This window comes from Falco cherrug, chromosome 5 (genome assembly GCF_023634085.1).
Source record: "Falco cherrug isolate bFalChe1 chromosome 5, bFalChe1.pri, whole genome shotgun sequence".
In the NCBI taxonomy this organism is placed as follows: domain Eukaryota; kingdom Metazoa; phylum Chordata; class Aves; order Falconiformes; family Falconidae; genus Falco; species Falco cherrug.
The window spans coordinates 18,865,014-18,890,724 of record NC_073701.1 but is presented as its reverse complement, the minus strand read 5'-3'; the positions used below and the strand labels follow the sequence as shown (position 1 = coordinate 18,890,724).

Below are 25,711 nucleotides of genomic sequence, written 5' to 3'. Positions count from 1 at the left end.
CTGTTACTGTCCTGCTAAGTCTAGTTGTAATCTTCTGAGAAGCAAGAGAACAAATACACAGTAAAAGTAAAGAGATGTGAGATGAGAAGGCTCATGAACAATACGTGACATACATAGCACAGAATGTAATTACTTTAGAAGTTTAGTGGATTTAGCCACACACCTACACTTCATGTAGGATATGTGCAAGATTCCCAATATTAAATGTGTGGACTAAGATCTTCAAAGATACAAAAAACAGATAATTCCAAATGAGTTGATTATTGGAAGTTGCATGGAATTCAGTCCCTAAGTATGCACACATTGAGAGATGCTTCCTTCATACAGTGTTTCATGCATCTCATTTCAATGTTCCAGGTAAGGTAACTATAAAAAAAGAAAACCAGTAATGCATTAAGTTATTGAGAGAAGAGCGAAATGATGTTGTACAATATGATGTTACTTAACTAGTAGAAAGAGGCAGATATACTGAATGTCGGAAAACTATGCATACCTTCTTTGAAAAGCCACAATGTCAGAGATTGTCAGAGGAATTCCTTCAGTAGAAGTGAGGAAGAAATTCCTAGGGCAGTATACTCTGCACAGGTGTTCTTCCTTATAGTACTTTTTTGCTTACCCTGGCCTTCCAGAGCCTCCTACTTATGTAGCAACATCTCTTGTGTTATTCTGAGGTTGCTGGAAAAAACTGTGCACTGAAAGAGTATGGTTATAGTAGTCCCGTTTGCCTGCTGTAAGCTGTCTGCTTCTTGGTACAGGATTCATGGGACAGTGGGCGCCTGTAGCAACATTATAGAAATACAGAGAAATAAATACATTGTTATAGAAGCTTGAACAAGTGAATTAAAATACACTCATTAAAGTGGCCAGTGGTGCACCGGGAAGAACAAAACCGTAATACCAAAGGAATCAAGGGGAGACTGCATGGCAGGAAATAATCAAATGTAAAATTACAAACTGATACAGCTGGATAAAGTAATCCAAACACAGATAATCAATGAGAGTAAGGCACTTGGAAAACAGTAATGCTGAAAAACATTTAGGTGTGTTAAAACAAATTAGGTATGAGCTTGTCATGTAGCAAGGCAGCAAAAAAGGCAGTAACGAGGTAATTGTCCTTCTCCTCATAACTCTGCTAAGATTACATGTGAAATGTGTTCAGTTCTGCCCATGTTAGAGAAACCAGCAAATTGGAGGGATCTTTAGATGCGAGCAACAAATGATTAAGGAGTTGTAGGGGCTGATTTGTGAGGAAAGGCTAAATGTGGGGCAGTAATAACAAAGCAAATATATGCTAACTGTCCGAAAGGATGCAATGGTACAAGCTCTAACATGGAAGAGGGACAGTCCAGAGCGCTGGAAGAAGCAACTATATAGGAGAGGTTTGGGTTGAAAGGAAGCAAATATGAGGCAATGTTTCAGAGCAGTGAGGTTTTTGGTTTTGTTTTTAACTGCATAGCATATTCATAGGGAAAATGGGAAGCCTCGCTGCCTGAGACATTTTACTAGCGCAAATGAAACAAGTGGGGCCACACCAGAGGGCTGTGTGTGCCATTTTGTTACGTACCTGCTTTTGGTACTTGGCAGAATCACAGTGCCTTAGAGTGACCGTAAGCACAGACCCTTATGGGTGCAGGATGTTTTCCTTCTTTTGTTCCTCAGCTTGGAGGGTTCTCCCCAGACAAGATACCCTCCAAATCGTCCTCAACAGAGAGGACGCAGTTTTTGACCAAATCCTATATGGCTTGTCTTTACTGTCAGTCACCCGGACAAAGGAAAGAGGTGAAGTCTGTTTGGGGTGAATTTTTTGTAGGTTGCCAGAGAACAAATGGGGTGAGTTTACATCCCTTTCCTATCTGAAAGCTGTGGTGAAAGCTGGGGAGCTGTGAACAGCCCCGGAGCCATTGCTAGCCTATCACATTTCTTTTATTGTATCTCTAAATTCTGTTCAGAAGGTCCTCTCCCAGTCTTTCAAGGAGTTAGCACAGACAATGGGTTTGTTTCATACTGAGAAAGCTGGTGATGAAACTCTTTTTGACACTCAGCATAGGTTTTATTACACTTACAAAACCAGAGTTGTTGTATGTGGTTAGTAAGCTTGTATTTTTACAAAGATAATCACTTTATACTGCATGATTTCCAAACTATTACAAGGATTTAATGTATGCTGAAGACTCTACCAAGCTGTTTTGATAAGTAGTCTTATTTTTTGTTTAGCAAGGTCATAAGGGTGATCTTTAGCCCCCTAGGGAAGAGATCATAAAAGTCTTAAAAGTGCTTTTGCAGAGTTTTATTTATTATTTTTAAGCATGAAGATTACTAGCATGAAGATAACAAGGCTGTTATAGTACAACATGTTCTTTGTTTTTGCAGGTTATAGCTAACATATTAGGCCTTCTCAAAATGCCAGTTTTGTTTGTTAAGTATTTTGAGAGCAAATAGATGTAATCCTGTATTACATTCTTAAAATGAATTTTGCTGGAGAAAGAGGCAGTAGAAGAGATCAGGTCTGAGAATAGATGTCAGGAATTATGTCACTAACCACATTTACCCAATACAAAGTAGTCATTACTATTTTACTATATTTAATATCTACATTCTGTAGAAAGATTTGCAATTTACTTTTATACATGGAGGAACACTTTATTGCAAGAAATGGGACAAAGAGGTGGGCTAAAAATAAAACCAGAATCTGTAGCACAAAAGAAAATAATTTTAAAAAAACACCTGTTACACATACAATATGAAAAGGTTCTAAAATTTCACTCACAACTCATGTATTTTTTTACTACAAGCAGATCCACAGTTTGCATATAGTTCTTTGATTTGTAATAAATCAAGTAGAAATAGTGGGGCAAGGAGTGAGAAATACTCAACTTGTGCCCTGTGTTTGGGGATGGGCTGGAATGCAGAACAGCCAGAGGAGAAGAAATGTTTGTCTTAAAGCATCAGTTATCAGATTGTGCTCTGTACTGTAGATAGGCTGATAATGGTCTGTTGAAGAAGCACAGAGTCAGCCGGTTGCACTGTGCTAGCTCCAGCTCTTTATTTTCAGGGACCTACAATGAAATCAGTGGGAATTAAATGAATATATATTATTGTGCATTTTCAAAAATCCAGCTAGGCACCTCCTTATATCTTTAGATACTTTAAATCCTTGAAAAATCTGCTCCTATGTTCTGTAAATCAGATGATAAAGTTAGAAATCAATGCAAAATGGATTATAAGTTACTCCTTTTGTGTGAACACAACTGAACAGTTTCTTACGTCTGCAAACCTTGGAAATGCTTGAAATTTACCCTTGCTTGTGCAGCTATGGCAGCAGTCTGAGTGTCATGATATTTAGAAGAAATTGAAGTACATTTCAGTGTTACTGTCAGATATTGTGGGGTGGCACTTGATGTATGAGAGAGTTCCCAATTTCCAGTTTCAGATGATTGGGCTGTAGTGCACCACAGAGTAATGTATGAACCGAGTATTTATGGCATCAATAAAAATGAAAATACAACCGCTATGAAGCTTTGTCCAATAATCTCTTGGCTTTTTACATCAATTATATAAAATGCCCTAAGCTGCAGAAAATCTTATTTTACATATGGAGGAAAAAGGTAGAAGAAAGGAAAGTGTCTGACGTAGCACAGTTCATAGAGCAGATGGCCTTCTTTTTTAACTTCCAATAATTTTCAGCCAGGTTGATAGGTGTCAAACCTTGGAAATACCTGTTAGTCTTCCCACTGAAACCTCTGCCAGTGTATCTTCTGCTTCATCACAAAGAAATCATTAATTAGATACAGCACTTGACATAAATAAATACAACCTGAAGGACAAGAGATAGTAACAATTTCCCCCCAAAAATCCCAAAAATATTCCAGTACCAAGCAAAGTATTAACATTTTAGAGGGACAGCTTGATATGATCAGGATTCTCTAAGTCTGATAATTGGTAATACTTCCAAAGTATGGATCATGGCATCCCTAATACATCATCTTAGCAAAGCCAAAACAATATTTGATGTGAATGTATTTTGCTTGGCTGTAGCACTATAATAGTAAAAAGAAGAAAATTAGCATCTTTGTTTACTGTGTTTAGTTCACCTAATTCAGGTAAAATTCTTACGCCTGTGCCATGATGATCTCTTCAGCTGACCTTTTAGATCCATTAATCGACAACTTCATTCACCATTACGTTGCAGGTCCTTGTCATTAAAACCACAGTCCTAGAAAAAAACACCTGTATAAGAATAGCTGTCGGTTTGCATAGATATAATTGCAGAACCATAGCCTGTGGATATACATCTTTCTAAGTTTGTTTATGTGACACCTTTCAACATTGCTTTTATCCCTCCTTGAGTTATGCGTTCTTGTTGTTCTTACTTCCTAATGGTGTATTTATCCTCTTCCATTTTTTTCCCCCCTCTATGCCCCCTTTTTCCTGGTCTGCATTTTTCTCACTGTATCCTCCACTGCTTCTTTTAAATCTCCTTGGGATCATTCCTTTCCACCACTGATGAAGAACTTTTCTCCATAAAGGAAAGCTATAGAAAAAAGACCTATTTAAATGTAAGACAGAAGGAAAGAAATTCTAATGTGTAACAAGAGCAGTGTCCACTGGGAAGTCTGGTGGAGTATGTATTTCATCTTCCTGAAGGTGCCAGGTTACAGCCGCCATAAACCACACAGGTTTTTGGTAATGTCTGCCCTACAGCCCCTGTGACATAGAATGTAGAAGTAGAGGATTTTCCAAATCACTTAAGTGATTCGAAGATACGTTTCTAGTTGAAAGCTGTTGGCACTTTTGCTCCTGAAGTAAGTTAATGACATTAATTTAGGCAAAGATTGTAAATGGAAGGTTAAAGGGAAAAAAGAAAGATTATTCTTGCTTTGTGACTATTGTCTGTGTTTTGCTTCTTTTAAACTATAAAAAACATTGGAAATATCAGTTTAGTTTTTCTCTTAATTGGTGGTGGACCTCCTGTGGCTATTAGGAGTGTTTTTTATAGCTTTCAGATTTTCCCTTGAAGTAGCTATTCTGTTGAATCTTAAACACAGATATTCATTTCCTAAAAGTTTATTAGGCAAAATAAATAAAAATAAATAGCAAACAGTACTAAACTGCTTAAGAATTATTTGTCTTCGGAGGTGTGAAGTATTCTGTTTTCTGATTATCTCTTATGTCATGCTGTTACCAGCTTCCTGGTCACTATGGAGACTATAAAATAAATAGGACTGCATTTCTGCTGTAGAAAGCAGACAAAAAAATTGCTTTGGTGTCTTCTTTATGCATTCTAAAAGTACAAAGTGTGGGCAAAATTCCAGCTTTGAAAAAAGAACCTGTGAGGTTGCTTTTAGGATCACAGGCTTCTTAAAATCAGACAATATCAGTGCTTGTTTTAAAGACATGCTTATTTTATTCCAGGTGTTTTCAGCTGCAAAACCAGAAGCTTGATTCTCATCGTTGTGTTCTTTTGTTTGTTTGTTTTTTCTGCAGAGGCAGCCTGCTTGCATCCCATATAGTGGTAATTAACAGTTTCTGACTTAGTTCTGAGTTTTCTTCTGCTTTGATTATTGGTTGGTTGGAGACAAAAATTTGATTTCACAGAAACAGTTTTTTGTCTTAATTTAATTGCAGAATAAGAGTAATGTGCACCTCTAGGTGAGGAAGAAGGTGAGATCTATTTAGGGCACTGAGAGTTTTTTTGGAAATCTCACCAAGTGCAATCTGCTTCACTGTCCCCCTGTAGAACTGAAATAGGCCTCGGTCGGACCCTGGGAACAGAGAGAGACAATTTGAAAGATACAGTTGGAATGAATAGTTTCTTTTAACAGCAAAATGTTTGCACTTTTTATGAGAGCAAGGGTAACATTGTGTAATCTTTAAAAAAGATATTGCTCACTGAGGATAAGTCCATTGTCCAGTGACATGACTTTTCCTGTCAATCACAAAGGTGACAAGGGGGCTAGATTAAGTAAAGCTTGCCCAAGATTAACAAAGGAAGATTATTGACCTCATCCTGAAAGGGCAGAAGCCTGCTTTATCATTAAACCTTGGAAGAGGTATTTCCTCCATAGGTGGAAAGCTGTTTGGCAGTACAGAGGCAACTTTCTTGTACATGAGCAAGCCTTCCTGCGGCTCCTAGCGTGGAACAGAAGCAGAAGACACAAACTGTGGGCCAGTCCTTGTTTTTTTGTTGCTGTTGTTAGGGGGAGAAAGAAGGGCCCTGGGTGTTTGATTCAGCGGGATCTGTGTAGGTCCTTGTCTGCCTTTCCGAAGTGGGGAAAGCAAGAAGCAGCAGCATCAGGTGTTGGTGAGTACAATCCCAGCTCAGAGTTCGATGAAATGTTGTGCCAGCACACATTAGCAGAGCAATTCGCAATGCAAATGAACAATAGAGCCCCATCCATGAAGCAGCTGCTAACTGCATAAAACTGTTACCAGGATTAACAGTGCCAGAGGCTGGAATGTAATCAAACTTGAACAGGTGAAATGGTTACACAGCTGAGAGACGCTGTGCTCTGGTAAAAGAGTGTTTGTTTTTCCACTGTTTTGGTGACTGAGAGAGAGGTCTTATGTGTGGCTTGATGGACTTAATTTTAAAGTGTCAGTAGTAGATACTTCGGTTCTTTAATACCAGCCTCTACCGTGTCTTCGCTTTTCTCTCAGTTAACGGAAAAAAGTCATGTGAATTTGTCCTTTCAAAAAAGGAACCTGCTAAATCTCACTTGTTGGGAGGGAACTTCCTTCTCAGGGGATTAATTTTAAACTGTTGCTGACATACCTTTCTTACCATGAAGGATTTCTCTGAGTGTTTTCAGGGCAATGGTTAAACCATCATATGTAATATCAGAGGATTTTCCTTGCTAGAAGTTTTGTGGCTTTGTATAGCCATTGACATGGGTAGGTTTTAAGTGGAAGTATCTTTTTTTTTAGATGGGAAAAGTAAAAATCCAAATTGTTGAAAGTTTTTTCACTTTCCCCAGTAATAGCATAAGAAAGAGCAAAATAAAAGAGGCGTGTGAAATGAAAGCCAAGGTAACAGTTGAGCATTTCAGGTTGCTGTTCTGCGTGACAGAATAAAAGGATCGTGGACAAGTGGGGAAGACAGGTTCTTGAGCTGGTGTGCTGGAGGATGCGTGTTGAACTCTCACCAACATCAGTAGCTGATGTGTGCGCACATCGGCTGGTATGGCAAGGAGAGGATTCCTCTTAGATTGCAAATCACGCAATGAATGTGTGATTGCTACAGATCTTTTTGAATGAATAATTCACTGGTGTACTGTAATTTAGCCCACTGAGATGTGATTGCAGCTGTTCCCCTACTGTATATGTGTTTTGATTAAGTGGAGTGTATCTTAAACCCCACAAGTGTATAAATAGCCTGTGTACGTGATATGCAAACAGTGCATACATGCACACCTAACAAGAGCAGTCTGAGGAAACATTTTGTTTTGGAGATCATTACTTAGATGCATATTTCAATATATAATTTATTTTTTAAAAAAAACAACTGTGTAGACACAGTGTAGAACACTTCCTTTTCTTTTTTTGTCCAGCTAAGGAGTCATCTTAACTGTGGTACTATACAAATGCTTTTAGCCAACATTGTCGTAGCAGGACTTTCCTGTGTTATTAATGAGTTTATCATTCCAAGACCTTTACGGTGTAAGAAATTACTTCTTTTGTGCCTGTTTTACAGGTGGGAAACTGAAATACAAAAACAAAAGTGACTTACTCCATGGTTACACAGAACATTTGATAGAATAGGAGCTGAGTATCCAGAGTCCTTTCATGATGCTTTACCCACAAACTACTGTCTTGTCCTCTCCCCCTCACAATTCCTTTTCCCCAGGAAGAGAGGGAGGGAAATTTTAGTAGTTTTGAAAATACTTGTGGATTCCATTTGAATGCCAAGCAATTTGTGATTTTGAAAATCTCCTTCTATTACTTTACATATCATTCAATCCTTGTGTTCCTATGCCTTTTCTGACAAATTTGCTTTATAGTCATAATATGTTTGTACATATAAAAACATTTGCATGTACCCAAAATGTACATGGAGACAGCAGTTGTGATTCCTGAGGTTTAGGCAGCTGTTGCAAGTTATTTTGTGTCTGTGACCAATGTGTGACATACACAGAAACATGAGTGTCTTTGGGGCCCACTTTGGAATAAACCCAAGAAACTAGTTCCTGGTAAAATTAGGAACAATAATGTTCCTATACATAATTGATAGTATAGTATAGATGAATTTAAGAACTGTAATTAAGGATGGTATTTTGCTTATCCGTCTTCAAAGTGTGAATAAGCAGCTTTCAACTCATTTCCTGTTCTGGCCTTTTCTGTAGGAAAAAAATTGCCACTTGGTGATAATGTGTTTGAATGTTAGATAAATCTGAACCGATACTGAAGTTAAAATACTTTGCTTGTCTGTATCTGTGTTAAAAAACAGTTTATTCAGGTCTATATATGTGAAAAAAATTGTGTTTGGCTCCAACTAATTTTTTAAGTCTGGTGTTAGCAACTAGTAATTTTCCAAGTGCAGAACAAAAATTGAGGGAGTTGCAAGAAATAAAAAAGAGCATGTCTGTTGACTAAAGTTGGAAAATGTTTTAGGGCTTGGTCAAAAGCTCATTGACGTCAGTAGAAAGTCTGTCATTAACATCACTGGGTTTGGCTTTTGGGGCATATGATGGCCCAGATTGTAATCTCAGTTAAATCCGATTCTGTTAGGGAATTTATTCACTAGTATAACACATTCAAGCAGCTCAAAACTGTTTGCACTAAAAGTTTTCTCAACCAAAGGTAATCTTTTTGCCGAAACAAAGTAGTCTGTGAAAACAAACACATTCTTTACTGCATATCTTTCATGTTGCTTTATCCAAATTTTATTGAGATAACTTTTAGCAATTTATGTTCTATTTATGAAAAGACAATTTTTTTTCTGAAATATTGGGGTTTATTAAACAAGATAAACCAAAAATTACTCAGGAATAAAATGCTAGAAATACAACACAAACCACTAAAAAGAGTATATGTGTCACTTTCATACCTTATACAATGAAAACAATTTAAAAATTAAGATTTTTTCAGCCAAGTCTGTAACTTGGATCACAAGATGATCCAGTGACTTTTTTAGAAATAATATTCATTAAACATATAGAGTGCAAAAATGTAAGGGAATAGGATAATGAAAAAGAAAAAACCCACAAAACTTCTGGAGAATCTGATCAAAATAAAAACTGTTCATGTTTGCAGCATTGTGTTATGCATTGTATGTACCCTGCAGCAAGCTTTGTTCAGAGACAGTGACCTAAGTTTTGCCAAGTATAGATGGCATATGTTAGCAAAGGGAAAAAAGGTTTCAGAGATGTGTACAGAAAGGTAGGATACAAAAGAGACATGAAAGGGGAAAGGAACATACGCAGAGAACATTGCTTTATGCTGAAGGAGGCGTGGAGTAGAAGGCTCTCATGTTAATGAAGGCAAGTTTGAAGATGCTGGAACCAGTTTTGGTTTCCATTAAAATTAATGAGTAGACCTCTGTGGACTCTCACATGAGGAGGATTGTGTGTACGTTCTAGGAAGTCACAGAGTTTTGCCATTGTGCTGCCAGTGAAAGTCATTAGGACCACCTTTGTGAAAAATAATGTCTCTGCAAGAACTGGAGGTATGAGATGGAAGAGGAGAATAGAAAGGTAATTAGAAAACAGAAAACAATTGTTTCATCCTTTATAGATGGGAGAACTGCTTGAACTGTGAGTTAAAGTCAGTCATATGGCAAAGGGCATTTAATACTTAGTTACTATTTCATTTCTTACAACAACTAGCCATCAAGGCATTAAGTACCTTCTAAAGTCAGGAAATTAATGGTCCTTGTAAAAATAGAAGATTTTTTCGAAAGAAAGCTGTAAAAGAGCAAACAATTAAAGGTAATCAATACCATTGTTATTAGGAAACCTACGAGTACACCACTTCTTCTCAATTAGGGAAAAACTGTATTTTATGTTTCTCTTGCAAGCTAATCTTTGTTCACTTCAGGCTGTAATCTTGGTTTATGCTTTATGGATGGGCTTTGTTCTGGGTGTTTTTGAAGCATTGCATGCCTTTTTAAAGGTTTCAACAGAGGAACAAACAGCAATGAAGTCAAAGAACAAAGGATTGTTTTTTCTTTCCAATCTTTATTTTTTTCTTCTTTAAGAAAAGAAAGAAATATTTCATCTTGGTTTTCTCCCCTTTCAGGAAGTTGATGGCAATAAAGTGATGTCTTCATTTGCCCCGCACAACTCATCTACCTCACCCTTGAAGGCAGAAGAAGGTGGGCGTCAGAGTGGAGAATCATTGTCCAGCACGGCCCTGGGAACCCCTGAAAGGCGCAAAGGGAGCCTAGCGGATGTTGTAGACACCCTTAAGCAAAGAAAAATGGAAGAGCTCATAAAAAATGAGCCAGAAGGTAAGGCCTGGGAAACTGGCGAAAATTTTCTGTTTTGTTTTCTTTTCTGCAGATTCTTTGGATGCATGTACTTTTTAATCTTCCCATTTTCTGCTCCACGTGCTTTTTCTTGCTAGCAAAATTGAAGTAAAGAACTAATAGTTCTTGTCTACATTTGAGATAAATATCAGCAATATCCCATCATAGCTAACATTTTTAGCTTCTCCCAAATGAGAGCCTTTGTCTGACATAACAGTCTTTTTGTCACGGTTGTAGTAGACACAGCAGCCTCCTCAACATGGGTACAATGAACGCTGTAACTCTGACAGCCTGGGGGTCATCTACACCACTACTCCTTCCTCCCCCATTTCTAGAGCAAAAAGCAACATTATCATTAATATCAATGTTTTTGTGAAGTTATCTAGTAGACATGTCATTATTTCAAAGGTAAGAAGTTAAATCTGGAATTCATTAAAGCTTTTGTGTGGAACACGTCCTGTCATGTCATGTAGTGCAGGTCCTATACAAACAGAAACACTATGGGCTTTCTCTACATTATACCTGGTCAGCAAGTTTCAACCATGGCATATAGGCATCATCTCTGGAGAATCAGTTTGGTTTTGAGACTGTATGTCCAGTTGGTGGCAATGCCACTTGTGCTCTGTGGGCAGAGACTAAAACCAAACATGTCGCTTCTGAGAAGCCACAGAACAGCTTGCTTTTAAGTAAGATTTTCAGTTCCTACCTATTTGGGACAGATTCAACCCCCTGACTGGAAGGTGAAGTTCTAACTGTATTCTCAATAGGTATCCAGCATGCATATCTACAGCTAGATTTTCAGGGGACTGTGAGCCAGTTGGTGTTGTGTGAACATGCTGAACCTTGTTCCCTAATGCTCAGTACTAAGGCTTTATTTTCATTTACACTCACCTATCCTGTTGTAGAAATCTATTTCAAATTTTTAAAAGCATGGCCCTCAGAGCCCACCTCAGTGTTGAAGCATGAACTGACAGCACCTACAAGAAAATTTTAGGACAACCTGCATACTGGAATGAAAGTACAGGTGCAAACACAGCCACACCATCACATACGTGAGCATAACAGGATGGTAAATTAGTTTTCTCTTCTTGACTGGAGTGTGCAGTATGGGGCTGCTGGGAAACAAATTCTTTCTCTAAGCATTTTTTGGAATATTACATATAATCATAGCATTTTACTTTGCATTTACGTTGACTTAACGGTCAGTGCCATGACCTACCTTGTACTTTTGAATGGAAAAGATCTTTCCTGTATATGGTATGGAGTGGGAGGGAAGGACACCAGACTTTTCATATACAAGAGAGGAAAGAGCAGGGGGTTCTGGGTGATGTATAAATACTCTGTTGAGTATGAGGTTGTACAAGCTGCACAGACTCCATTAAGAAAAGGACACAGATAGACATGAGTGGTTACAGAGCCTGTCCATTATCTCAGCTCTACTAAAATGAAAATATACAGTACAAACAAAAGATCTACAGCTTTGTGAAGAGATTGGGAGAGAGAGGAGGGGGAGCAACTGAATGTTGGGCTTTGCAAATGCATGCAACAGAAAATCTTTTCTTCCCTCTAGCCATTGTTCTATTGTCTTTCAAAGGCCATTAAAATGAACAGCAGGTTGTGATGAAAATTTCATTAAGCCCTAGTTAAATCATTATGAGGGTGCCATATTCATGTCTCTGCTTACTCCCCGTCCAGGAAAAAATGAATAGGAAAGGGTTAGGGTTTTTTTTTTTTTCCCTTTCTCCTTAAAAGCGAACTAACAAAAGTTCAGAAGTTAGAAGAGAATGGGAAATGGGACATGAAACAAAGGAGGCCAGAGAGGTGAGCTGGCTAGGAAGAAAATTAGACTTGCATAAGAGCATTGAAAGGTGGTGAGGGACAAATACATCATTTTGACAAGTCTCCCTCCCCCTTCAGCCAACATGATTGTTTTTAGAGTGGCTAATTAAAAAAAATATATATTTCTGCGTGCAGATGGCAAGACTGTTCTTAGAGATCCTCCACAAATACGAGGTGGGTTTTTTTTTTGCCTAAAAGAAGCATGTACTACTGTAAGCAGTGTCTTCTCTGTTTGAACTCCAGCAGAAAATCTACTTACTGTCATGTCTTCTTCACATAGTGCTGAAGTAAAGTTGTCAGTCATGACTGGTTGCTAGTCAGGTCATATTAATGAGTTTCCCTGTGAATAAGATAAGTGATAAGTTGGAATGCTTTGGTAGTACATGTAGGTAACAATTCAACAATGTATTTTCACTGTGTATTTCAGTGATAATTTTTAGTCTTGCTAGTTTGTACAGCTTTGTAGGAGAAGACCAGGAATCTTGGTTAGGCTTTGCTGCATTATGTCAACAACAATAATATAATACTTTATTTCCCTTTGGGAAGAAAGGGAAACATTTGCACCAGTAGCTGAGGTTTAATTAAATCAATTTCCTGCGAATCTTTCAAAGACCAGATATGAGCCAGATTTCCATTTCGCTGTGTACTCAAAAGTTTATATATTATTTAACTTGTACAATGGGCTGTGTTTGCTCTGTTTTTATTGTTTGAAATTATCTTCTGAATTACTGTGGGAAATTGGCTTTTGAAGCATTCTTTCAAATGGCCTGTTTCTTCAAAACCAGAAGCAAGAGAAAGGCTAGTAGACAACTTCAGGTCTTGATCCAAACCTCGTATCAGTCAGGGAGAAGACTTCTCTTCTCTGGAACGAGTTTTGAGGACAAGTGAGATATTCCAAAATATTGATAACAGGTCTGACTGTTTTTAAGAAAATGTATTGATACAAGGTAAATGGTTTTCTTAAATCATGTTTGTTGGAAAGTAAGAGTTAACACTTAGTAAAGTTGTCAGTAAAAGACAAGTATTTTTAGAGTGTTATGAAACATACTGCTCAGAGTGCACAAATGGACACATGTATGTGTTCATATGTGTAAGCACATACATGTACACACACATGAGCTGACAAGGGAAGCATCACTGTTCATATAAATGGTTTCCATGTTGATTTGTTGTATATATGCCCTTGGTCAATGTCCCCTGTAGGAAGTGATGCTATCTGTTTATTCCTAAGAACTTTTGAAAAGCTTGTTACTTTCTCCTCTTTGCCTATGCATATGGTTTTTGTTTTCATTTGCTCTAAAGCTCCGTGCTCTCCCCACCGCCCCCAAACTTGCCATTTTACTCCTGCTGTATGGAAGTATGCAAATGACAATGAGTCACACTGACACAGAGACATAGAGCGTTTTGGTGAATCTAAAGCTTGTGGAATTTTACTCATTGTAAATACAGTGGTCATTTTTTCTTTTCTCAAATTCTGCGGAAAATCCTTATATGCAGCTTTAGTATTAGGCCCCCAGAGGCATAAACCTATTACTGAAGTCACACAATGTTATTTTACATGAAACATTCTGTCCTCTCTAACTTGAACTTCAGAAGGGGAGTCAGTCCCCTTTTATTCCTGGTATACAATAATGAAGATAATGGAGTGGGTTTGGAGAATCCTTATATACTGTGACAGACCTCCAGCCCTTGCCCTGAGGGTTGTCTGCCGACCATGGGATTCCTTTTGCAGCTAAAATCATTAGGCGAATGAGATACAGGCATGTTTTTCTTCTGTTTTCTTAAGGCATCAGAGGATGGCAGGGACTCTCTGTCTGTCTGTTCTCCTCATTTGTAGAAATGAAATGGAAATCTCTTTGAAGTCACTGAGCTTGACACAAGTTCATGAAAGCAAAGACCAAAGCAGCCACTTAGCTTTTTCTTGCACTATTAATGGGATTGGATTGCTATATTTTAATTTGTGGCCTGGGCTTGTGGAAAATTAAATCTCTGAAATCTGTTTAGCCCTTCCTCTAAATGTATGGCTTGGCTTCTGGAAAAGAAATAGGCAAACAAGTAAATTCTCTCTTATTTTTAGAATAAGCCTGAGTACGCACCGGCTCTTTGCATGTCCTAACTTTTAATTAAGAATCAATCTCCTTTTTCCATTTTGGCAGTATATGTTTGTAACAGGTTATGTATCTGTTTATCTTTCAAGTTTCTATGCTGTATCTTCTGAGTCCAGATCTATGTTATTGTACAGAATTTGTAGGAATTCTCAATAAAGGGATTCATATGGGCATCTATCTTACCACAGAGACTGTTCATATGAATGTGTGCGTGTGGGAGCACACTCATTCATCAGCGTGGCTCATTCTCTAAAATAACCTCTGAAACTCAATTTGGTTTGACCATTTAAATAAATACTTTGAATTTTATATAAATACATGTACACAGATGTACATAAAATGCATGTGTTATATATATTTAGATGTAAATATATATAAAAACACACACACACAAGAATTTGGTTGATGTAGTGTTTAATATTTTTCCTACTCTATAATTTCAGTGTGGTAGTCCTTAGGTCTTCTGAGCAGGAACAATTAACCTCAGGTGTTTAGTAAGCAGGTAATATGTATGTTTGCAGGCAATGTGAGTTTTAGCAAGCAATGGGAGTATGAGAGCCTTGTATTAGAATATGCTGCACTACTATAAGTAATTACTTTGTTGGAAAGAAAGGGATGAGAAAGGCCTCTTGGGCATGCTTTTTGTCTTCTGAACATCCCCCAAAGGCTATTTTTGTTTGATGTTTAAGTTTACGTTATAAATCACACCACCTGTCCATATGGTAATTTAAATGGCTGTTATTTAAGCAGTTCTGTAGTCTATAAATGTGAAACATTGTGAATTCAGGCTCTTTAGTTGAAATAAGATCCCAGAATATCTTCTACTATTATCAAACTTTTAATCAACATATCTTGTAAAGAAATAAAGAGGTCTCCCTCTTCTCAAGCCATAAATTCCAAAGCAGATCATTAATGGGCACAAGAAGGGGAGATCTTTGACATGCAGTCTCTAGTTTTTAAATCACATCTGATGAGACGGGAAGAAATAAAGTGAACAGATTCGGGAAGAGCCTAAGGATACTCTAATTGGTTGAGGTTTGAATTTCTTTTATTTGGTTCTTCACTGTCCCTTTGACAAAGTACATGTTGAAGAGGCTTTGTAATGCTGTTCTACTGAAGGACAAACAAGGATACTTTGCAGTTGAGTACTTTTAAGTTTTGTTCATACACCACTGCTGCTGTGGAAGGATGCTCCGAGTGCGTCGTGGTTCCATGTTCATCTATGCAGTCTGTCCTCAGAAAGTGTGTCTTTTCTTATAGAGCAAACAGCATCAAACTTCCATGGACTTCTTTCAAAGACCCTGCCATATGGAAACGTGCATTCATGTACTGCTGATAAAAATAAAAAATAATCTAAAAGAATTTAAAAGATAAAATTTATGAAGTAGGCCTATATGAAGAAAAGCCACTGTTTAATGCTGTAGTAGCTTAAACCTTTATTAACAAGCGCTTTAACTCTAGAACAGAGGTAGCGTAGTTTGAAGCCCTGCCAGCTCTTACTTGCTCAAACTGAAGTTTATTCATTTGTCACCTTCAGTTTTAAAGTGTTTTCCTTCCTAATAGTTTAGCCTGATAGTCACAGTTTATTTCAATGCATGTTTTCAAAATTTGCTTAGATTCCCTTCCAAGTTTGTCTTGCTTACATCCTCAAAGGTTTGTAGCTTTTGGATTTTTCTTTTCTCTTTTGATAAAGGCACCTGAGGTGCTGATACAGCATCTTAAATATAGAAGAAAGCATTATGGTCAAGATTTAGGAAACTTGTGCTTTTGGAGAGAAGATGCAGCCGCTCTCCCCCTCCCTGTTTCAGAATGAAAGTCTTCTGTGACAGAACTCCATAATTAAAATTTCCTTCCAGGGTACCTTCACTCCATAATATTGGATGAGCAGCAGCTAAAGCAAAATGCTTGATCTCTCACTTCCCATCTTTTACAATGCAGCACGTAAGTGGCTCACCAAGACCAAAATAATCATTTGAGCTCCTGTCTGCCCCTAATTCCTTATGTAGCCAGACTGTTCAATAGCCATTATTCGTTTCAACAGGGGGTTTCAAAACTTGCTGCCACTCTTACCCCTACATAATTTTTATATGCCTGTTGCCCCTAGTGTATTCCAGCTAGATCAATTTGCAGTCTACCTTCATTATTTTTTTTTGTGTGCGCTCTCACTCTCTTTTCTTTTTTTTTTAATACATTTCCCCCTCCCCCAGAAAAGCCATTAGCTTTCTGAGCCTCATTTCAGTCCTTGGATCACTGCTGGAGAAACCTCTGACCCAGACTGGTAATATACAAATATACATGAGGGATTGTGCCAGCTCTTTCTCTATGTTTATGTGGCACAGCTTTTGGGGATGTCATTTATTCAAGAGTGAAGAGCGAGCCACCTGTTTCTCAGGCCTCTTGTCCCTCATATTAAAGGTTCAAGCCCTTGCTGAATAGTAACATCTTAATCTGGGCAACATACACAACATTTAGCTGAAACCTATTTGTCAAGCTAGCAGGGTTTGTGGCATTTTTTCCCCCCTCTCTCTTACCCCCGAGGCGCTTGTCACGACCGTGCATATTAAAATTAATCAGACCTCCCAGGCTTGTGTGACTGTGTGGTTTAACATGAAGAAGTGGATATCAAGCATTTGCCCTAATTAAATAGGCCTGCTTGGTTTTGTTCTAGTGGATACTTGGTCTTTTTTTTAATAAGAGCTGCTTATGGAGGAGGCACGGCCAGCTCTAGAGTTAGTGGAGAGCTCACTTCAAAGTTTTCCCCACCACCTGCGCCCAGGATGCTGAGACCTGAAGGGCTCCCCATGTTCTTTCTTAACAGCACAATTTGTGGGAAGTAAGTGGAGGGGGATGGGGAAAATGCGGCCAAATGAGGGAGCGGGTGATCAGGGAAGGAGAGGCGAGGAGCTGGGATGAGCATGTGGATTGGCTTTTTGAAGTTGATTAAGATGACCTATCATCCTGTCTGATTAGCTTTAGATCTCAGTCTGTGCCATGAGCTATTCACAAGGCTGTCTTGTGTCTTCTGTTTACCAGAAGCAAGGGAAAGCCTCTAGTATGGCAGGGAGCGACATTTGCAGCAACTCCCACTTGCTTATTTAGCTAATGAAGTAGCCTTGTAAAAACACTCTGAAGTTTGAAGCTGTTGCTTACTTTTATTAGTTACTGTCTGTTTAACATCGATATTTTTAAGGTGGTTTGTACGTTGCCACTTTCACATAATTGTATACATCTCCTGCATTGTAAATTAAGCTGCACTGGCAGACTCCTTTCATCATATTTTCTTCTCATACAGTTTAATTGTATTGTGGTTTCCGTGTTGCCTCAGGAGAAAACATGCTATATGCGTGTGATTTCTATACTGTAATGTATAAATCCAAAATGCGCTCAAAACAGAGTAAGGGGCAGGGGGGTGACACACCACCCTAAAACCTGTTAAATAGTAATTAAGGCTTGATACCATTTAGCAATTCAACAAGTTAATTTTAGCCAAAAAGACTAGAAAATTTGGAACAGTCAACATTTTTAGACAAAATGTTCCATTGGAATTGATATTTTTTGTTTTTAGATGTTTAAGATGATTAATCTGAAAGAGAAGTGAAAACATTTAAATTAGGCTTAAATAAAACATTTTGGGTCAGGTGGAAACAGCTTTTCTCCTGACTTGGTTTGGCAGCTGAAATGAAAAAATTCAAACTAGTCAAATGAAAATGAGTTTCAAAACCTGGAAAGGTTTCAGGGGTGTTTTTGTATCTAATGACCTGAGAAGGACAAACGAGCAGTTGTTAAAAAGACACTTATATGCATCTGAATGTTATGCACTGTGGTTTTGAGGGTAAACTGTAATATTTTAGAAAAGCTTTCAAACTTGAAATCCTCCAAATGTGCAAACTTCTGTGTCTTCTGAAGCCTCAGTCAGAAAAGTTTTGCAGCACCTAGGGCATTTTATTTTGAAACAGATTTTGGAATTTTTACCGTACTTCATGTGTTAGACATACTTGGCATGTCTTTGCAACAGAAAGCTATGAGCCCATTCTAGAGGGCCTAGAAATTTGCAGTCATTAACACCCCCAGAATTTGATTTGGTTTCTGTTGTAATTCTTGCGATCCAGTACACAAGCAGAAAGCAAAGCTTTTTTTATCTGTTTCCATAACAGTTCAAATCACTGAAGTAAAACCCAGCAGGTAGGATGATACTCCATTGAATTAGAAATTTATTGCATGTCCATGCACTAACTTGTTGCCATCTTTCTTTCTTTCTCTCAGTATTATTATTCCTATTTTATTTTTCGTTTCAAACCTTAGCACAACCCAAATGTAAAGAACCATATTGACACTGCCAAGCATCTGTCTGGTGCTTGACAGCATCATAGAAACCCTTCCACTGTTTCATCTGGGTTGCTATTGGTTATTTAACAACACAATGCAAACGGTGCAGTGTGGGTGTATATGAAGTGGAAAGAAAGGTTGGGGGGTGGGGGGTGGGGTGGGGAAGGAGCCCTGTACAAGTAAATAGATCTTTCATCATATCTTTTGTTTGGTCTGTTTGCTGTGTGCTATTCAGTAGTCAATAGAAGTTGTTTGACGGTTGTGCAAAAGGGTAAGAAACCTTCTCTTAAACTTTTATTCTCCTGCATTTGTCTCAGTCCAGAAAGTTTTCTGCTTTTGTTTCTCTTGTCTCACTTTGTTGTCACCTGTCTGTTGAAGGGATTTTGTCATTGCTGTTTAGCTGATGTGACGTAAGCGGATACTTGCGAAACGCTCCCCATGGAGCAGTGATCTTGTACAGGTGAAGTGGACATTTAAAGAGCTTATGAAAGATTTACTGTGGTGGTCTTTGGGGCAATAGAGTTTTTTCAAGCTTGTGTTTTAATGTATTTATTTAGCCGGGGGATGAAAGTGAAAAGTGAACAAAAAGGAAAATCAGTCTGTGCTTTCTGCTGAAGAATGCCCTGTTAGCACTTGCGTGACTTGGTAAGGCTTTCTGAGATGTTTAGCCTTGATTTAATTCGTATTTAAGATCTCTCCTCCCAGCACATTAATATAATGTCAATGTAGAATGCATTGCATGGTGTAATTACTGAAGAGAGCAGTAGTTGGGAAAACAGACGGTAATTGAACACATGGCTGTTTATTACAACAGGACAGTGCTCCTACGCTGGTATTTAGGGCATTAATAGGGAAGAATTGATTTGTTGTTTTAAGATGAATTCAATCACTGTTGCTTAGGCCTTTGTTTGTTCAGGCCGACTTATGCTTTGTTTGTGTTATGTGCCCAAGAGGTTTACACACCACAGCGTGGCATTAGTCATGCAGAGGGCTTGGGAGCAGAGAGCCATTTAAATGAACAAAGGACATTTTTCTTTTTGGCTCTGTTTATCTTCCTCTCTAGTTTGTTACACTCTAATCTATCTCCATCTCGCTCTCCCTCTTTCTCCCCCACGCCTTTCCACCCCAAACATTTTTGGTCAATGCAGAGATCCTCCCACCTTCTTCCTTCCCCCTCCTCTTTGTTCACTCTCCTGAAGACAAATGGAGCTCTGATTGACAGGTGGCAATGCAGGGTTGTGGCAGGGTGTAAATAGGAGTGGTTGCTCCCAACTTTGTGCAAGGAAGAATTGGCATTGTGGGGGAGGAACGTTCCGACTTGGAGAAAGACCATTAATTTCAAAGCGAACAGAGGGGCAATGAGATGTGCCACTGCACTTCTCAACTCTGGTGTTTTTGAAAGAGGGAACATGCGCACCTTTTGTGGTTCCTGCTGGCTTCCACTCTGGTTGGACCCTGTGCTGGCCACATCCTGGGATTTCATGAGCCTTCTGCCCTCTTCTCCTTTTTACTGACGTGAGGCAGAGGAATGAAGAGAGAGCCATGTGACTGAAGTTGAATTCCTGGGCTACTCTTTGTGAGCAGTATGGTTTGTATTTTAGGCTCATTGTGCGTGAGATGAATCTTGTCTTGATTTATTTCTGAGTGTGGGAGAGTTAATAGACACTTCATAAGGCTGTGGGCCAAATTCTGCTCTCAGATGTAAGTTCACAACTCCCGCTGAGTATGCAAGAGCTTTAAGCAGGTAACGTTTGACCCTGTGCAGGATTTGTAAAGAACCCAAGATGGATTGGTTTTTTACCCCTATGCAGACAGGGATTAGGCCTTTTCCTAGAAAGAGCATTAAGAGAACTGAAAAGTAACAACAAAGTCTCTGCAGTCATAAATTGCTAGAAACGTGTATTTCCCAGATGGTGAGATGCTTGTATCAAAGAAATACAGCGGATGAAGAATTAGCACCCAGACTTGCCTTTTGGAGGTATAGAACGTACTAGCTTATACAGCACAAGGAAGGAGAGGCACAGGTGTGTGACATGGAGAGCCAGATTCTTCCTGTCAGGGAGAAATAGCAGTTTAGCACACATGATCATACACTGCAGCATGCAGGGAAGGATATGAAGCTCAGTTGTTCATCTGAGCCTTTTAACCGTAATTAATTCAATTATTAAATCTTGGAATAAATAGTAGAAGCACAGGAGATGACAGCTGGAAGAGAAACTGAAGTCCAGCAGTCTTTTTATACATGCCTGCAATCACAGACAATTTGTTGTATATGGGACATGCTACTTGGCCATTACTTAGAAATCTTTTCTGAAAATCTAGGAAGTGTAGTTGCAAAGGCCCAGCCCACATACCCAAGGGGAAATTTCCTTCCCACCATGAAAAAAACCCATACAGTTATTGTATCGCACTGCCGATAAGCAAGAATGGTCACAACTAAAGATTTATACAGCCCCAAAGTTACAACTGGTGTCCAAGTGCTTTATCAGAAAGGAAGGTGTCTCTCCCAACTTGGAAGCAGTTATCCAAGTGCCCTGTGTTTCCAGTACAGTTTGGAATGTTGCATTAGTTTTGTACTGTAGATTAGCCCACACAATCTCAAGTTAAATAGTCTAGAGACAAAGATCACATGGAAGAAGAAAGCCTTTCGGTTTTGTGTGCATCCTTGCTCCTTTTTGCTAAACTTTTTTTTTTTTCCTTTTCTGTTTTGCCCACAACACATATCCCGTTTCAGTAACTGAGCATCTTATCTCCTACAGAGTCAGGCACCAGCGGAAGAAAAAAAAAACCAGGCAGATAAGTCAACAACTAACCAGAGAAATGGTTTCAACTGTAGTCGTTACTGTGTATTCACTCAATCCTGTAAGATCACTGCCTTGTTGCAATGTATTTTTGTTGGGGATGTCTATATACTAGACTTAAATAAAGCAGTGTATTTCCAGATAGTTTCCTTTCCTTGTATGTGAAATTAATATATGAAAATGAGACTAGAGGACAGCAGGCTTTTGCTAATGATTTTCAGCTGCAACAATTCTGGATTCCACACTGAGCTTATGTACAGCCTTAATCAGCAATGCTGTTTAACTAAATATGGAGACATTTCACTGAAGATTATTTTATTTTAAGTCTTTTTTATGCATTTCCTCTTGCTGTGTCATCTAATTGATTCACAGCTCCTGTGAAGCTTGGGGGTATGGGACACATATCCAGGCAAAATGCATTCTTCCTTTACAAGTTTGGCCAAGTCAATCCTATCTGAGTTCAGAGGAGTTAAGAAGCTGTCATTGGGAATCATTCTGTAACTAACCATAAAATCATTAGATGAGTAATACACATGACGTAGGGGTTTAGGCTGTAACATGTTCTGTCTGTTGAAAAAAAAAATGCAGTCCTTTTGAGATGGTCGTGTTATTACATTACCATTTCTACCAGTATTTTATTGCTAGACAGGTTACTGGATGGGGGAGCACAGTACCCAGTGGATGTTATACAGTATTTTAAAGTAATGGGGCCCACAGAAGACAAAAAGGTGCTTTCTTACATTGTCAGACTGCAAAATTTTCCCAATTTTTCTAATGTAGACTCTGTTAGTTTTTGGTTTTGTGGTGGCTTTATGCCTTAAATATAGCACAGAGCAAACTGCCATTAAGGTGCTAGAGAGAGAGAGTTCAGCTGCCAGTTCCATTTCATCCTTGGTTTCTCAGATGTCGTTGCTAACAAATGATCTGCTTATATTGTACTTTATAAATGTTCATCAGAAATCAGACTAAATCTATCAACTGCAACACTCCTAAGCATTTTCAGGAGCAAACATGTATGGCCGTTTTTTAACTCCTCTGCTTCAGCCCTTTTAGTAGACAGGTCCCTTTAAGCATAAATAGAGGTGAAAAAGCATCAAAAGAAGAAGAATGAAGATACCTTCTGCATTTGCATAAACAGGGACCAGTGTGGGAAAATGAAACGGGGAGACAACTTTTATAAGCTTTTCTGCGTAACTCTTTAAGGGAGGTAAAAGATGTGCTGTAGCATTCTTCAGACTTTCTCTTCTTAGGATGCACCTTTGCAATCTCACTAATCTTGGGATAGTGGAAATGCTAGTGGGGATTTATTTGTTTGAGCAAATATTATTATTTTTTTCTCCAAATGTTGTTCCTACTGGAAGAGGGCATTGGGATTCTTTAGGCAATCCCAGGTAGCTTTCCTCCCAAGCTGAATGCATTCCATAAAGCTGTCAGTTCTTTAGCTTAATACTGGGTCTTAGTGTGTTAATTCAAGGCTTTCAGTGATCTAGGACACAACATGTGCCAGGAGTAGGAACTAAAATTAGAGGCAGACTTTTGGCTGTGAGAGCTGCTTGAGGCTACTTGGGGTGAAAGAGGAGGGAAGAGGCCTGACGTCAGTCACAGCCCAAAGACTGCAAGATGTCCAAAGCATCCCCTCAGATACAGGTTTTTCTGCCACACACACTGTAGTGAATGACCCTTCCTTTTTTGTCTCATCCCACACACTGATACAGCACTCTGGTTCGTTTCACACACCAACCCCTCGTCAAAAGCTCTCGTAGTTCACTTGTTACAGCAAAGTCCAGCTCTTGGTATACTGGGATTGTGACCTCTCCCCCCCCACACCTCCAGAAGAGGAATGAAAACTTAAATAGTAGCTAATCTTTTATAACATGTACATAAAAAAAGTGAAAATGTTGTGAAACAAGGTGAAATCCTTATGAAGGATTTTAAGTCTCCATTCATAGAGAACAGCTGTTGATGATGTAACCTAATGGTAAAAAAAAAAAAAAAAAAGATGGCGAAATAAGGCTGAGTGACAGGAAAATTGCTTCTTCCTCCTTCACTTCAGTGAATATATTTTATTATCTAAAATTTTATGCTCTTGGCTGTATGCAAGAATCATTTCCCTGAATTTATATATATATATATATATATATATATATAGTAATTCTGTTAAGGATTATGAATGAGGAATAATTAGGCATTATTGTTTGGTTATGTAGATTCTCTTGTGATCCCTTCTTGTTTACTTCATTTAAACTGTCAATACTGTTCTTGCCATATAGAAATAATGTCTGTGTTACTTCATGAATATGAGATTACAGGGACCTTGTTTTAAATTGCTGTAACACTTGTTCCTCCTCTGTGATCATTTCAGGCCATCTGAAACATACTCTTCTTTTGTGGGGAGATAAATACTCAGAAACACAAGTTCATAGACATTTAGTCTTTACTAAAAGATCTTCACTCTTTACCTTAGCCTGGCTCATCTCCTTCTGTTAAAGTCATAAGGCTGCATTTTGGAACTGGTGTGTGAGTCACACAAATGTAAGAGGGGGTCCTGGTCTAAATAAGATACTTAGTGGCCATTCCACAGTAAGAGAATTTTGCCTTATATTCAGACATAGAAAGATCTGTAAGTTTTTATTGCTAGGGAAAAAAACCTTCTCCTCTGAAATCTGTACTGTGAATCTAAACTCTGATATTTCACTCCTATTCATGTACAGCACTTTCTTTGATGACTGTTGGAGTTCTGATCTCACAGGGAGAGGAGAATATTGGAGTTGAGATTTCTTGAACAGAGCTTAGGGGATAATATTGTGTTTAGTTTGTTTCACTAGATGCAAGCTAATCAGAGAATAATTAACAGTCAAAATGCCAAGGTCCTTATTCATGTAAAGGATCTCGTATTGAAGTCCTCAATAAAGTAACACTCACATTGAATTCAATGAGACTTTAAACTGAACAAATGCTTCAGGATTTGTCCCCAGCTATTTTGTCTCTGTCAGTTTTTAATGAGCATCCTATAAAAGTGTTTAACAATTGTACTGACTTTGATTTTTCAAGGTTTTGGAGAAAATTGCTTTCTCAGGTTGTGGAAAAAATTGTTAAAAAAAAAAAAACAACCATTGTGATGTCTAACATACTGTAAGCAGATTCAAAGACTCTCTGACCTCATGCTTTCTGATAGGCAGTACGTTAAGGACATTATAGAGAGTACTGTGTAGAAATTGCTGGGAGGAAGAATTACAGCTCATAGATGTAGGCATTTTAGACCTCATCTTAAGTTCTTGGGATTGAGATAAAATTTAGATAGAGTGGTAGTTATAGATGCCAGTATTTTGTTTGTTTGTTTTATAAATGAAAGGGAAAAAAATGCCACTGTTAAGATCACCATACAGATCCTGGTGTTTAAATGCCATGATTTTGTGTCAGAAGAAGCAGCTAGTGTATCTGGATTCATCCTTTGCCTTGCTTCCCTCGGTTGTCACTGAGAGCTCCCAGGCTGAGACAGATGGCTGCTGGTTTAGTTGTGTGCGTGGGAGACAGGAACTTCCACATGTGATTTTTTACCATTTGGTAGTAATTAGTTTGTTGTATAAATTAACATTAACTGAACCATTCTTCAGGCATTGTTTGTAATTATCTTCTTTGAGCCTCTGAGTTGTATAAAGAAAGAAAAAGTGGGAAAAAGCTGCTTATTTTGTACAGGGAAAGGACTCTATCATTACAGAGAACATAGCAGCAATTATCATTGTGTGCCCTGTAGACTGAAAACTTTGGATAAAAACCTTTAAATAAAGCAAGATATTTTTTTCTGTAAATATTAATGGAAATTAATGATCTAGAAGTTCAGATAGATTTTTTAAAATTTGTGAGAATGAAGTATGAATGCAGCAACGGTGATCGTGGCCTTCTGACATCATCATCATCATCATTACTGCCACTACAACTACCACTGCTGCTAGTTTATTTGATGTGTGTTTATAAAGCGTAGAGGATTTCTTTTTTTTTTTTTTAAATATATGCTCTCTCAATTTTATTCCAACTTTTTTCCCCAATGTTGAAATATTTCCTGATTTTTTTTTTTTATTATTTTTTGATTATTTTTTTTTTTGTGGTAGGCAGTGTGCATCTTGTGTCTGTATATTGGGCAATGAACTATTGTTAGCACTGGTTTTCTCTAGGGA

At 38.2% G+C, this 25,711-nt stretch overlaps 1 protein-coding gene across 12 annotated transcripts in view; it reads left to right on the top strand.

The window, feature by feature from the left end:
- The window catches only part of SOX5 (SRY-box transcription factor 5), a 602,225-nt gene that overhangs the window by 366,472 nt on the left and 210,042 nt on the right, over positions 1 to 25,711 (top strand). For 11 of the 12 annotated variants that reach the window (XM_055711618.1, XM_055711623.1, XM_055711621.1 and 8 more), the window contains one exon: positions 10,234 to 10,444. In XM_055711618.1, coding sequence (XP_055567593.1) covers positions 10,234 to 10,444 — 211 coding nt within the window. Of the gene's footprint in view, positions 1 to 6,093; positions 6,302 to 10,233; positions 10,445 to 25,711 lie in introns of those variants that run through there. The other variant, XM_055711626.1, reaches the window with a different exon arrangement.